The following is a 14,255-nucleotide window of genomic DNA, read 5'->3' as shown; positions in this document are numbered from 1 at the left end:
GGGTGGGGGGCGATTAATGCGTTTAACATTAGCGGATGTTGCTGCTGTTGCACGCAATCGGGGCACGCTCATCGCGGGCCCCAGTATCTTCGCGCGCGTGGCCCGCCTCTTTACATATGTATATGTATGTGCGCGCGGACGCGTATGCTGATGATAGTGTTGCAGAGCAAGTGGGCAACACGGCTCCGCGCCTCCGCGCCGAGGGTCCACCAGTGGGGCCCGATGAGGGAGAGAGAGAGAAACAGAGAGGGACGCAGTATAGAAGGAGCAAACAGCCGGGCAGGCAGCAGTGCCGGCCCCGCTTTGGGCCCAACGGGGGGACCCGGGGTCACATTCCAAGATGGCTGTGCCTGAGGAATGCAGTGGGTGCCCCCCTAAGACGCCTGCCTCCCTCCTTTTTTATTAATCGGTCCCATTTGCCCGTTCTAGCGAAAAGAAACCTCCTACCTCCTTTATTGCTGCTCGTAGTGAAACAATGTAACGGGTTAAGTGTTAGTTTGCGAGATACAAAATACAACAAGCCAACGTCGAGGGAAGGCGCCAAGATAAGTCCTATCGCGAAAGAGAGAAAGAGAGAGAGAGAGGGAGAAAGAGAGAGAAAAGGGTCGCACATTCAAAATCCGGGGCCTGTTTTTCACGCCAGCTCGCCGCGTTGCAGATGATGCCCATGCCAGAGGATGCTACTAGCTCGTCTTAAACAATGTCTCATAGGGATATCTCTGAGGTAATGATGAATTTTCTATCGTCCTGCGATTTTGGGCCCGATCTCGGGTCAGTATCTTATTCTCGTACGTTATATATTTCTTATTATATAATGTTTTGATTATTTTTTTGTTGGATTCGAGTTAGTTTGATTTATACATATCTATTAAAACCAATGTTTTTAATTTATATGTATAATTTATTTTACTTTATATACAATAAATATTATATTTTTTCACATTAGTTAATATATTAATTTTATTTCTTATCTTTTCTAATAAATAAGAAATTGTTTATATACATATATTATTATTTATAAATAATATGGAGCATGAAAATGTATCTGATATTATCTTCTTTATTTTTCAGTTTAGTTTAGAGAATTTTTTCTAAAGAGAAAGTTATATTTATGTTATTGATTTTATGTTACATATTAAACATCCATTACTGCTTTATTACTGCTCTTATCAGAGTGAACTTTCCTTTTTAAAGTTTTATAGTTTTTTTATATGTGATTTTTTTATAAACGCAGATATCTTTACTTATATATACAGATATCTTAATTGTATCCACTGATAAAAGAAGGAAAAGATTTCTTGACATAAAACTGTCATTATTTCATGGTACTTAGGTGGATCCCGAAGGTACGTCGGCCTTGGCCGCTGGATCCAGGGTACTATTCTTGGAAACGGTGCGCAGGAGTAATGCGGCATGCCAGAATGGAGATTACGCACTTGCTGCAACATTGTATACGGAAGCCCTCGCCTTGGATCCCCTCAGTCATGTATTATATTCAAACAGATCAGCTGCGAGGCTCAAAATGGGATTATTTGCAGCCGCGTTGCAGGACGCTGTCAGAGCCACCGAATTGAGCCCACAATGGCCAAAGGTATATATCCTCTCTCTTTTTCGTTTCTGCTGTTATACATTACACATTTTTTTATACATTACACACCTGTAACAACCATTTTACGATCAGGCGTACTATCGGCAAGGAGTTGCCCTGCAATGTCTAGGACGTCATGGAGAGGCGCTCGTTGCTTTTAGCACGGGATTAGCTCATGACGCGTCCAATCATCAATTATTATCCGGCCTAGTAGAAGCGTCTCTAAAGTCTCCGTTACGACCGACCTTAGAGCCAACGTTTCAACAGCTGCGCGCGATGAAGCTCGACGAATCCCCGTTTGTCGTCATATCGGTTGTCGGCCAAGAGTTACTCGGAGCTGGACAATACAGAGCAGCTGCTGGCGTGCTCGAGGCTGCTCTCACAATCGGTTCATGTAGCTTGAAATTAAGGGGATCCGTATTTTCCGCTCTATCTAGCGCGTATTGGGCGTTGAACTCTTTGGACAAGGCGATAAATTATATGCAACAAGATTTGGGTAAGCAAAAGTAACAATAAGATACTGCAAGTAATCTAATGTAGATTTTTTACACTGACTTTAATTCGTTATTCTTTTTCTTGTAAAGATAAAATAAGACTTTTTTTTATTAATGTGTGTGTGTGTGATAAAAACTTTCAGGAGTGGCACGCTCTTTAGGAGACACGCAGGGCGAGTGCAGGGCCCACGGAAACCTGGGTTCCGCTTATTTCAGCAAAGGTAGCTTCAAAGAGGCTTTAACGGCTCACAGGTATCAACTTGTTCTGGCTATGAAGTGCAAGGATACGCAGGCGGCGGCTTCGGCATTGACCAGTCTGGGACACGTGTACACGGCGATCGGCGATTTGCCGAACGCTCTAGCCTCTCACAAGCAGTGCGTACAATTGGTGAAACAGATGGGCGATCGACTGCAGGAGGCTCGCGAGATTGGCAATGTAGGAGCAGTCTACTTGGCGATGGGTGAATTCGAAAGCGCTGTCGATTGTCACACGCAGCATCTGAGGATAGCCAGACGGCTAGGTGATCGTGTGGAAGAGGCAAGGGCTTTTAGTAATTTGGGGTCGTCTCATCATTATCGTAGAAATTTCGGACAAGCGATGACTTATCACGAAAACGTTCTAAGAATAGCGCAAGAACTCGGCGACAGGGCTATAGAGACCAGGGCGTACGCGGGATTGGGCCATGCCGCTAGATGTGCAGGTAATAATAATAATAATAATAATAATAATAGTACTGTTACTTATAAAGCTCTGTATTATTATTGTACTGTAATATATTATTATATGATTTCGTATATATCTTTTAGTACTTATTTCTATTTATGCGTATAAAACATAATTTTATTAATATAGGCGATCTGGGGCAAGCCAAGCTTTGGCATCAGAGACAGCTCGACGTCGCGTTGGTCACGAAAGATAAGATAGCTGAGGGACGAGCTTGCAGCAATCTGGGCATAGTATATCAATTGCTTGGCGAACACGATGCTGCTTTAAAATTACATCAGGCGCACTTGGGAATCGCGAGATCATTAGGGGACAAAGCCGGTATGGGTAGAGCCTATGGTAACATCGGCAACGCTTACAATGCTTTAGGTTACTATGAACAGGCTATCAAGTACCATAAGCAAGAGTTGACGATAAGCAAAGAGGTAAGACTCTTGAAAATAAATGGTATTATCGTTAGAAAACTATGTATTAAATTCATCGTATTCTTGATTTATACTCAGGTTAACGACCGTAGCTCGGAAGCTAGCACGCACGGAAACTTGGCAGTCGCCTATCAAGCTGTGCAAGGTCACGAGGCGGCATTGAGACATTACCGAGCTCACTTGGCCATAGCGCGCGAACTGAAAGACACAGCTGGCGAAGCGTGCGCATTGTTAAATCTCGCCAATTGCCTTTCCTCGCGCGGCAAATTCGAGGAGGCAGTGCCCTATTACGAGCATTATCTCATGCTGTCGCAAGAGTTGCACGATGTGGAGGGAGAAGCTAAGGCGTGCCACTTTCTGGGATACGCTCACTATTGCCTGGGAAATCATCGAGAAGCAGTGAGATACTACGATCAGGATTTAGCGCTAGCGAAGGACTTGCAGGATAAATCTGGAATGGGAAGAGCTTACTGTAATCTAGGATTGGCTCACCTGGCGCTGGAAAACTTAGACACCGCTCTGGAATGCCAGAAATATTATTTGGGTAAAACTTGTGCTAATACATCCCTTACAATATCCTCTCCAATAAATTTTTCTATTAAAACTATTAAAAGTTTGTAGGAGAGAATATACTATAAACAAAATAAGAATACTATAGTATATATAAACGAAAAATAAAAGACATTTATTTAATGATAAAAAATATGTTGATATTATATATATATTCAAACATTAGAGCAATAATTATAATTGAGTAACCGTTAATCGTTTGATATCAGCGATCGCGCACATGACCAAGCATCTGGCCGGCAAGTTTCGCGCTCTGGGAAATATGGGCGACTGTTTACTACGCATGGGAGAAGCAGAGGAAGCTATCAAGATGCATCAACGTCAATTAAACTTGGCGCGTCAAGCCGCTGACCGCGGCCTGGAAGCGGCCGCCTATGGCGCACTGGGAATCGCTCATCGAGCTACGAAAAACTTGGACAAGGCACTCGGTTTTCATACGCAAGAGTTAACTCTGAGGCAAGAAGCCGGCGACTTGCGCGGCGAATGCAGGGCGCACGGTAATTTGGGCGCAGTGCACATGGCACTAGGACAGTACACTCACGCGGTTAAATGTTATCAAGAACAGTTGGAAAGAGCGAAGGAACTAGCGGATTCCGGAGTTGAAGCTCAAGCATTAGGTAATTTAAGTCTGAAATAAACGTTTAAAATTTTTCACTCATAAAATAAATTTAACAATAATAAACACATATAATGCATCGTGTTAGAATTGTGAAGAAGGCAACTCTCTTCTCATGCATTATCTTCATTCTCATGAAGATAAATCAATAATATGAAATAAAATCATTTTTATTTAAAGCTTAGTTTTCAGAAATTTGATTTTGAAGATTGAAAGATTAAAAATATTTTTTCGTTTACTATCACTTTTTATTACAGGAAATTTGGGTATAGCTAGACTTAATATGGCACATTACGAGGATGCCATTGGTTATTTCGAGCAGCAATTGGCAACTTTGGAGCCGCTAATCACCGGTACGGCTTTACTCGATAAAACTCGAGCACTCGGAAACTTAGGAGATTGTTACGAAGCCTTGGGAGATCTGGAAGAAGCTATCAAATGCCACGAGCAACAACTGACAGCCGCAACGAAATTGAAAAGCATAAGAGATCAAGAGAGGGCGTATAGAGGATTGGGAAGAGCTCGCGAGGCTACCGGAAACTTACCGGAAGCTTTGGTGTGTTTCGAAAAGAGATTAGTGACCGCTCACGAAGTGGACAGTCCCGAAGCGAGAGGTGCTGCTTATGGGGATCTAGGTAAATTAATATAAAAATTAAAATTAGGTTATAATTTTAAGTTCTTAGAAAAAAATAGATTATACTGATTAAAAATAGATTAGAAATATTCTTATAGTAAATATATATGTTTCTATGCGAATCACGCGAACTCTTTCTTGATTGTGCGAACTGATTCTAACATTTAATCTGTAGGCAGGGTACACGCCGCGTTAGGTAATCATGAGCAAGCCGTCAGTTGTTTGTCCCACCAATTGGCCCTCGCTCGCGGATTGGGTGACAAAGCGGCCGAGGCCGAAGCAGCCAGCGGTTTAGGAGCGGTACATCTTCTGATGGACGATCCGAATTCCGCATTACGCCATCATCAATTAGAACTGTCGATCGCTGAGGGTCTGGATGCCGCCGGATTGCAAGCTCGCGCCTGCGCCAATCTAGGAGTGACTCAGGAGACTTTAGGGCAATACGAAGAAGCTATAAGATTGCAGGAACAATCGTTGAGTTTAGCGGCTGCGGCGGGAGATCAACCCGCTCGTGCAGCGGCTTTCACGAGTTTGGGGAGACTTCATCATCTATGTGGCGATCTGCCTCGCGCTCTAAGTTATCTGCAGTCTGGTCTGTCTCTATCCGAGGGTCTGGGCAGAAGGGAAGAAGTCGCAAGATTGCGACACAGACTTGGTCTCGTGCACTGGGAAGCCGGAGAAGCAAGCATTTCCGTGGAACACTTGGAAAAAGCCGCAAATTTGTTAGAATCATTAGACGGAACTTCAGTGTCCCTTACTTGCGGGCAACTCAGTCGAATGGAGTTGCTATCAGAGACTTACACAATGTTGCAAAAAGTACTCATCAGCCTGAATCGAGCGGAAGAGGCTCTGAATTGGGCGGAAAGATCCAGACGTTCAAAGAGTAATTCTCTGGATGATACGGCTCATTATTCAGAGATCATTGATCGACAGCGCGGGGTTATTTTATACTATAGGTACGAGCTTTTTGCAAACAAATATCTTAACTTTTAGCATAAGTAAAATATAATATTATCTATAATTAAAGTAATTATCTAAAATTGTATTTAATATTTGTCGAAGCGTTTTTTTATTGTTTGAGTTTCTCAGAAGATAAAAACGATTGAACAAAATGATTTCAGCGAGGTGGGATGTGAACTACATGCATGGTGCTTGGCACCAGGACGCGGATTGTTACGATTCCACTCCGCAACCTTGGAAGACGGAGTAGGTCTAGAGAAAAGAGTTCTTCAAGCGCGCGAAGCGCTCCTGGACGAGAGCAATGAACTCATCGAAGAATCCACCAAGATTCCATCAAGGGGTCATCACTTGAACGCCAGTTCTTATAGTTTAAGCAGTCTCTTCAGCGTCGGTTCCGTAAGCTCTCGCGCTGGAAGCGCACGTTGGGGACGAGGCGCGAAAGGACCTACGTGGCAGGCGCCGTTACCGATACAAGTGCTATACGATCTTCTTCTTGCTCCGTTCGAGGATCTGCTACCGCCACCGCGAAAGGAACTAATCATGGTGGTGGAAAAGTCGCTTTACTTGACACCGTTCCCGGCTTTACAGTCCAATCCGGGCGAAGATTATCTGTGCGAGAGATTTTCGTTGCTGGTAGTGCCATCTCTCGCAGCTCTCAGAAAAAGATCTAAGACACCTGTACTGGAAGGTGGTGCTACTGTGGCTGCGCTGGTCGTCGGAAATCCCGTTCTACCGGAGGACATTCGAGAGGAGTATAGTTGGCCAGAGAGCGTCGCTTCCACCGAAACTGAATCTGAGATAGTCGCCGAATTGTTGGAAGCCCGCGCGATGACCGGTTAGTGTCAACTGTTGCTACATATACACAAAGTTTTTTAATTGTTTCCTAATTTTGTGAAAGATAAAAACTTTTCACTCTTATTGCTCATAATAGGACTCGAAGCTACCAAATCGGCGGTTCTACGGTCTCTACCGGATGCGGAGTGCGTTCATTTGACGGTGCCGGTCTTCTGGAACACCGGCAACTTGGCGTTTTCGCCCGATCAGTGCGAGGAACCATCCGAAAGACCGGAATATCTCATAAGTCAGGCGGATTTATTCAGATTGAAAATGTCCGCTCGTCTAGTAGTCGTATCCAGAGGTCACGGTTGGAATAACGTGGAGTGCACGAATGCTACATCAGACGGTATACAGAATCTCGCCAAGACTCTGTTAAATGCAGGTGCGCAATGCGTGCTGATAGGAATGTGGGCGGTACCGCCAACTGCCGGCAGTATTCTGCTACGGGCTTTCTATAGCGCGATGCTGCAAGGCGCGAGAGCATCGCGTGCACTGGCTGAAGCGATGCAGACCGTTCAGCATACTAGACATTTCGCTCATCCCGCTAACTGGGCCGGTTGGCTACTCATTGGCGGAGACGCGAGATTATCCAATAAGGTAAAATAAATCTGATTTAACAATGTATTCCCTTTAGATTAGATGTTTTGTATTTTATGGTTTTAATTGTGTGAGACATTTAACGGCTGCATTCTCTATTGTTTCGTCAGGTTGCGCTCATGGGCCAGGCATTGGCAGAATTGCTGCGCGGTGGTCCCGAGCAAAGTAGAGACGCGCTGCGAGTGACACTTCATCTAGTGGAGAAATCACTGCAGAGAATTCATCGCGGACAGAAGAACGCAATGTATACGACTCAGCGCAGTATTGAGAATAAGGTGGGCGCGGCCACCGGTTGGCGAGAGCTTCTGATGTCTGTGGGATTCAGATTCGAGCCAGCCGGCAACGGAATACCGTCCTCTGTGTTCTTCCCACAAAGCGATCCCGAAGAGAGACTGACGAGATGCAGCGCCAGCTTGCAAGCTCTATTGGGCTTAGGTCAATCATCGTTGCATGCTTTAGCTAGGCTTTTACAGGTACTGATTTACTTTAATCATATTTAAAAATTTATTTTATTTATGATTTTTTAATATATATATTTTTAATTTTTAATGATTCCAATTGCTGGAAATATTTTACAGGCACCAGAAGCTGCAGAAGATGTCATCGCTGCCATGAGAAGAGCCAGTTGTGCCACGGAAGGACAAGAAGTTATTTTGCCTGTATACGTTTGGAGAGCATCGGGATCGCATGAACTGTTTGCTAGCTTAGGTTTCGACTTGATGGAAGTCGGACAATCGGAAGTGACATTAAGAACAGGCAAACAAGCCTCGCGTAGAGCCGTCCAGTTTGCTCTTCAAGCTCTTCTTGCATTGTTTGGTAAATTAAATAATTTATATCAATGCAATATATTAGCGTATAAATAAAACGATTTGACACATTTAATGTAATATAATATTTACTTTTACAATAGAAGAAATTTTAATTATAAATATAGATCAATAATATACATCCGTGTAACGTGTTACAGATACACAGGAAGCACCGAAAAGTCTTAGCTTAGATTCGAGCAGTTCAATGGAAAGTTTAGCTTCCGTGGCTCATACCGAGAAAAATGTCGAACGACCTCGACTGGGAGGAGCGTTCACAAGTTACGTACGACATCGTGGCGAACCAGACGGGAAAACTATGGAACCGCCGAATGTCTTGATACCAGCGTCGCGACAGCCGTGTCCAAATGGTGGAGGTATGTATAAATATTTCAAGCTACAAAAGAGAGCACGTGCAAGTTAACTTTCTATTTATTAAATATTTAAAAAATAATTTAAAAAATTATAAATATTTAAAAAAACTTTATAATCCGAGAAAAGAATCTGATATAAAAATTAATCGAAAATATCGAAATTTTCTAAATGTATTGATGTGTTCCAGGTGAATCAGACGTAGCATTCACACCTAGTCCTCCCGTGGCGCTCAATTTGAATCATCAGACGCGAATCCGGAATCTCTATTCTGATCAGAACTCATTAAGACCCGGCTCGAGCTCGAGCAGTTCGGTGACAGATTGGGATAACGGCCACGCCACTGTATTGAGACGTCAGCCGTTACCGCCACTGCCGGCCACTATGCTGGAAAGGCTGAGCGTGAGAACGGAAGTCGGAACGTCCAATTCATCGCGGAAACTGCGGCACTCTGCGGCGACCAGCGAGGATATCTGCAACCCGCAGACTGATGCGACACAATCTACAGAAACGCATCCACCAAACTTGCGGAATCTGGCCACCTCCCTGACAAGTCTGACGCGTGAGCTCACGCCCACGATCTCCGAGGTGTATCACGAGCGAAATCTAGGATTAGGTTTGGCGCCATCCTTGTCGAAGTTGCTGGAGGAAGTAGGCACCGTGCCCACCGAGAACGAGGAGTCGCAATCGGCGAAAGCGATGGGTCACAATCAAACGCAGAATTGGATACAAAACGAGCCGGAGCTCTGCCGGAGAGACGAGGCTGACGGTAGATCTATCGCCGAGTCACAATGCAGCGCCGCCAGTTCGAATAAAATACCTCGGAAGGCTCCCGCGCCACCGGTATAGATTATTTATATTTATAAATTAAAACGTAATTATATGCGGGAAGAATATAGTACTGGGTACCAAAGAATGGGAGACACATATACATCGAAGAACCGATTGCTGCCGCTGGCAGTAAACGATCAACGAAGAGCATATTAACTTGTATTTGCCAATATGTCTTCATATTCGAACTTAAACACTTCGTAGAAAAATACACTAACCATCTCATAAATGCCTTAATATACATTAGATGCATTTTTGCATACATGTTTGTTTTTCGTACGTATCGAACCTCGTGGAATAATACGAGCTCTAATACGTACGAGGATGACATAATTTCGTTAATAAACGATAGTATATGCTTAAGTATAATTTTAATTGTAATCCGTCCAAACGTTTATAATTATTATATAAGGCAAAAGATGACTACGAAGTTTATACATTGATCAGTTAAAAAAGTTCATTCCTCTCCATATTAGTCTTCAACACATATGATCAATACTCGCTTGTTTATGATAGCTTTAGCTGCACCAACATCCAAACTCTAACTCGACTATCGTATTTCACACAATATTATGCATGTTAATTTTATGCAGAGAATGCGATAGTAGAATTCAGATCGTATACCTTATGTATACTTACAACAACTTACCTACATTAGTATTTTGAAATGTACACACTCGAGTATGTTCTATACGTTAATTATAAGAGAAATTTGAGATAAGCTGCAATACTTCTTTTGTTTAAAAATTGTAAAGAAGAGTATATATTTCAACGAAAATATCTTATTCAAAAGAACATCAATTTAAAATTCTATTTTTTGCAAAGCGACACAGAGAGATAATAAAGATCATGTAATAGTTTTTTCAATATATATACATACATGAATATTAAAAATTTGAAATATTAACATTACTTTTACCATGTTTAATTTTTCTGCATATATAGGAACTGGAAAATTTTAACGACAGACTGATAATTTAAATAATAGATAATATGTGTGATGATATAAAAAATAAAAGATAAATATATATATATATATATATATATATATATAAAATCATAAAGTACATAATAAAAAGATCGTGATTTTTATTTGATGAGTAGTTAAAACAACTTCAAATGTCCAGTTACTTGATCTATCAATTTTGCTGGACCAGGTCCGACCCCACACACTGTTTTACTTCCTGCTGCTATTTGCGTATGTCCTGCATCTTGTACAATGTTCGATAACAGACCTATGGCTTTAGCTTGCTTTGCTATTTCCACAAGAGCAGCTTCACTATCAACCTGAAAATCAGAGTATCTTTTTTTTCATACATATGTATAAAAGGTGTGTGAAAAGATATTTATTTCAAGTATGTATATTTAAATATATTTATTCACAATGTCAAATGACATTCTTTTTTTATTAAAACCTCATAATCTATACAGATCGTATTGTGACTCTTTTAATATATTGAATTGATAAGATAGAAGAAATACAGATTTATCATATTTTGTGAAAATATATTCTTTCTCTCTTTATTTCCTTTTATATCAATCATCAGCATCTATTATTAATTTAGATACAATACCTTAAGGGTGATTTTAGCTTGGCCAGACTCTTCCCAAGCTTCCAAAATTTTTGGATGTTTTCTGGCAGCCTTGTATGCTGCAACAGCAGCATGAGAACATTGCGCTGCCACTTTTCCCTTTCCCATTTTCAAATCTGTTCTGATTACTAGAATCAACTTATAATTATCGTACTTGTCAGTATATACCTATATACAAAAAATACGCAATTGTAAATATTGTAAATTATTAATAGTTGAATGAAGTTTTTTTAAGCAATTGATAACAAGATGAATTGATATTTTTACCGCATTATTATCCATTTCATCCTCAGAGTCTTCTGAAAATTGATGACTTCTGTCTTTTATCATGCCCATAAATCTAAACAAGCAATAACCAAAGACAGTTGCAGCTATAAAAGCAACTTTCGGATCTGTAGCTTGGGCTACAATTGTCTCAGTGACGTCGTACATGACTTTTATTAATATCTGATAAGATAAAATCTGTAAATGTTTATATGTAAGTTAAAAAATATTAAGAACGATCATTATTTATAATAATTCAAAGAAATGTAAATAATATATTAGATAAGTAAAAGAATCCTATAAAGCATTGTAAAGTAATAGAGATAATCTACAAAATATTACGATTCATACAAATATTTAATATCTCACGTATTGTTAAAAAATATCGTGTATTTTTCGAAGTAAATATTTTCGAGCAGTTTTCAGAACTTGTAGACATATTTTAAGCTCACATAGAAGAAAGAGAAAATTCATCCAAACTCACATTCACGAATTTTCATAAATCTTTTCTGTCACGCATTTGTTTATATCTTTTGATATATATTTAGAATAGCTACATAACATTTCGTTACTGAAAATCAAGATCTCACGTGCTCACGATCTCGATCACAGATGATCTCAGTAATTTTTTTTTCATAGACATAAACTAACGAATATACAAAGTTTTGCGCTTCTAACACAGTGAGTGTGTTCGAAGAATTCACTATCAGCACTGTTTAGCGCTAACGTTCGCGAAACTAGTTGGGTAGCGCTATTCCCTATTTCCTAGGGATAATTGTATAATTGTATAATAATGAAAATGATTGTATGTGTTACAAATACGCGTGTGTGTTACAAAATGTAATGTAACAGTGAAAGCGATTGCGTCCGATATCCGATATATGTATATACGTAATAAAATTCCTGTGTATTATTGTATAATAATATAAAAATGACTGCGTGTGTGAGTGTGTGCGCAAAATGTAGTTATTAATAACGCGAGCGATTGCGTCCGATAACCGAATACCTATCTATTATGTATATATATAAAATAGCGTTTTCGAATGTAACAGCTTTAATCGCTTTGAGAGCGATTAATGATGTCATTGCATCGTCTCTGCCAATAAAAAACTTGAATTCATAGTAAAAATATAGTGATTAATTGATCCGGATTGAATTAACCCGTTCATTCGAAAACGTTAAAAGAATCGATAATAATCTGTAAACTATATTTTGTAATTTTTAAAAATATCTAATAAATTGCATTAATAATACAAAACGCATATGCCTTCTTATTGAACATACCCATCTATTCCCATACATCTTATCGTGCCACATATATCTCTTTCTTAATTATATTTTCTTGATACATTTTTGCTAATTTTTCGTTTTTAAAATTTCTGAAACTGCATTTCTTAGAATTAAGATCAAGAAAATATAATTAGCAAAGAGATGGCACAAACCATAGTTTTAAAAAGTGCGAAAAATTAAACTTTCAAAATTCGCAAAAGTATCAGGAGAACATGATCAGCAAAGAGGTGGCATATCAGGAGAATATATCAGCAAAAAGATGGCACAAACCAAAATTTTAAAAAGCGAAAATTTGAAGCTTTGAAATTCGCAAAAGTATCAGGAGAACATGATCAACAAAGAGGTAGCATAAAGTAAAAATTCAGTAAAATTTAAATTTCAAGAAGCGCAAAAATTTGAAGTTTTGAAATTCGCAAAAGTATCAGGAGAATATAATCAGCAAAGAGATAGTATAAAATAAAATTTCAAAAAGTGCGAAAATTTGAAGTTTCGAAATTCGCAAAAGTATCAGGAGAACATGATCAGCAAAGAGGTAGCATAAAGTAAAATTTCAGTAAAATTTAAATTTCAAGAAGCGCAAAAATTTGAAGTTTCGAAATTCGCAAAAGTATCAGGAGAACATGATCAGCAAAGAGGTAGCATAAAGTAAAATTTCAGTAAAATTTAAATTTCAAGAAGCGCAAAAATTTGAAGTTTCGAAATTCGCAAAAGTATCAGGAGAACATGATCAGTAAAGAAGTGGCGTATCAGGAAAACATATTAGCAAAAAGATGGCACAAACCAAAATTTTAAAAAGCGAAAATTTGAAGCTTTGAAATCCGCAAAAGTATCAGGAGAACATGATCAACAAAGAGGTAGCATAAAGTAAAAATTCAGTAAAATTTAAATTTCAAGAAGCGCAAAAATTTGAAGTTTTGAAATTCGCAAAAGTATCAGGAGAATATAATCAGCAAAGAGATAGTATAAAATAAAATTTCAAAAAGCGCAAAAATTTGAAGTTTCGAAATTCGCAAAAGTATCAGGAGAATATGATCAGCAAAGAGATAGTATAAAATAAAATTTCAAAAAGTGCGAAAGTTTCGAAATTCGCAAAAGTATCAGGAGAACATGATCAGTAAAAAAGTGGCGTATCAGGAAAACATATTAGCAAAAATATGGCACAAACCAAAATTTTAAAAAGCGAGAAATTGAAGCTTTGAAATCCGCAAAAGTATCAGGAGAACATGATCAGCAAAAGAGGTAGCGTATCAGAAGAACATATCAGCAAAAAAATGGCACAAACCAAAATTTTAAAAAGCGAGAATTTGAAGCTTTGAGATCCGCAAAAGTATCAGGAGAACATGATCAGCAAAGAGGTATCATAAAGTAAAATTTCAAGAAGCGCAAAAATTTGAAGTTTCGAAAATCGCAAAGTATCAGGAGAACATGATCAGCAAAGAGGTAGCGTATCAAAAGAACATATCAGCAAAAAGATGGCACAAACCAAAATTTTAAAAAGCGAGAATTTGAAGCTTTGAGATCCGCAAAAGTATCAGGAAAACATGATCAGCAAAGAGGTAGCATAAAGTAAAATTTCAAGAAGCACGAAAATTTAAAGCTTCAAAATCCGCACAAATATCAGAATTTTTTTTTTTTTTTTTTGTTTCGAAGGAAGA

The 14,255-nt window shown here is 39.4% G+C and overlaps 2 protein-coding genes across 3 annotated transcripts; one reads left to right on the top strand and one right to left on the bottom strand.

Moving 5' to 3' along the window:
- Positions 1-46: 46 nt before the first annotated feature.
- LOC115242308 (tetratricopeptide repeat protein 28) lies at positions 47-10,510 on the top strand. Its single transcript, XM_029818516.1, has 15 exons — positions 47-724; positions 1,334-1,591; positions 1,682-2,084; positions 2,226-2,783; positions 2,936-3,231; positions 3,310-3,775; positions 4,011-4,418; positions 4,675-5,052; positions 5,227-6,007; positions 6,173-6,846; positions 6,943-7,445; positions 7,556-7,918; positions 8,024-8,261; positions 8,413-8,628; positions 8,814-10,510. The coding sequence occupies exons 1-15, from the start codon at positions 701-703 to the stop codon at positions 9,470-9,472; spliced, it is 6,225 nt and encodes a 2,074-aa protein (XP_029674376.1). The 5' UTR covers positions 47-700; the 3' UTR covers positions 9,473-10,510.
- Positions 10,511-10,521: 11 nt separating this feature from the next.
- On the bottom strand, positions 10,522-11,956 carry LOC115242309 (peptidyl-tRNA hydrolase 2, mitochondrial-like). 2 transcript variants are annotated; one of them, XM_029818517.1, is made up of 4 exons: positions 11,795-11,956; positions 11,314-11,508; positions 11,029-11,214; positions 10,522-10,741 (listed from the first exon to the last, which is right to left on the bottom strand). In XM_029818517.1, the coding sequence occupies exons 2-4, from the start codon at positions 11,476-11,478 to the stop codon at positions 10,559-10,561; spliced, it is 534 nt and encodes a 177-aa protein (XP_029674377.1). In that variant the 5' UTR covers positions 11,479-11,508; positions 11,795-11,956; the 3' UTR covers positions 10,522-10,558. The 2 variants fall into 2 exon arrangements, with proteins under 2 accessions (XP_029674377.1, XP_029674378.1); XM_029818518.1 differs by having other exon boundaries at positions 11,680-11,955.
- Between the last annotated feature and the right edge of the window lie 2,299 nt (positions 11,957-14,255).

Source organism: Formica exsecta, unplaced genomic scaffold (assembly GCF_003651465.1).
Source record: "Formica exsecta isolate Colony F162 unplaced genomic scaffold, ASM365146v1 scaffold59, whole genome shotgun sequence".
NCBI classification, from domain to species: Eukaryota; Metazoa; Arthropoda; class Insecta; order Hymenoptera; family Formicidae; genus Formica; species Formica exsecta.
This window is presented reverse-complemented; position numbering and strand designations above follow the sequence as displayed.

Coding starts and splice junctions, on each gene's coding strand:
- LOC115242308 (XM_029818516.1), top strand. CDS start 701: ATGTCTCATAGGGATATCTCTGAG. Junction 5,053..5,226: donor TGCTGCTTATGGGGATCTAG/GTAAATTAATAT, acceptor TTTAATCTGTAG/GCAGGGTACACGCCGCGTTA. Junction 7,446..7,555: donor ACGCGAGATTATCCAATAAG/GTAAAATAAATC, acceptor TTGTTTCGTCAG/GTTGCGCTCATGGGCCAGGC.
- LOC115242309 (XM_029818517.1), bottom strand. CDS start 11,478: ATGTACGACGTCACTGAGACAATTGTAGCCCAAGCTACAGATCCGAAA. Junction 11,215..11,313: donor ATGAAATGGATAATAATGCG/GTAAAAATATCA, acceptor TTTTGTATATAG/GTATATACTGACAAGTACGA. Junction 10,742..11,028: donor AAGCTAAAATCACCCTTAAG/GTATTGTATCTA, acceptor TCTGATTTTCAG/GTTGATAGTGAAGCTGCTCT.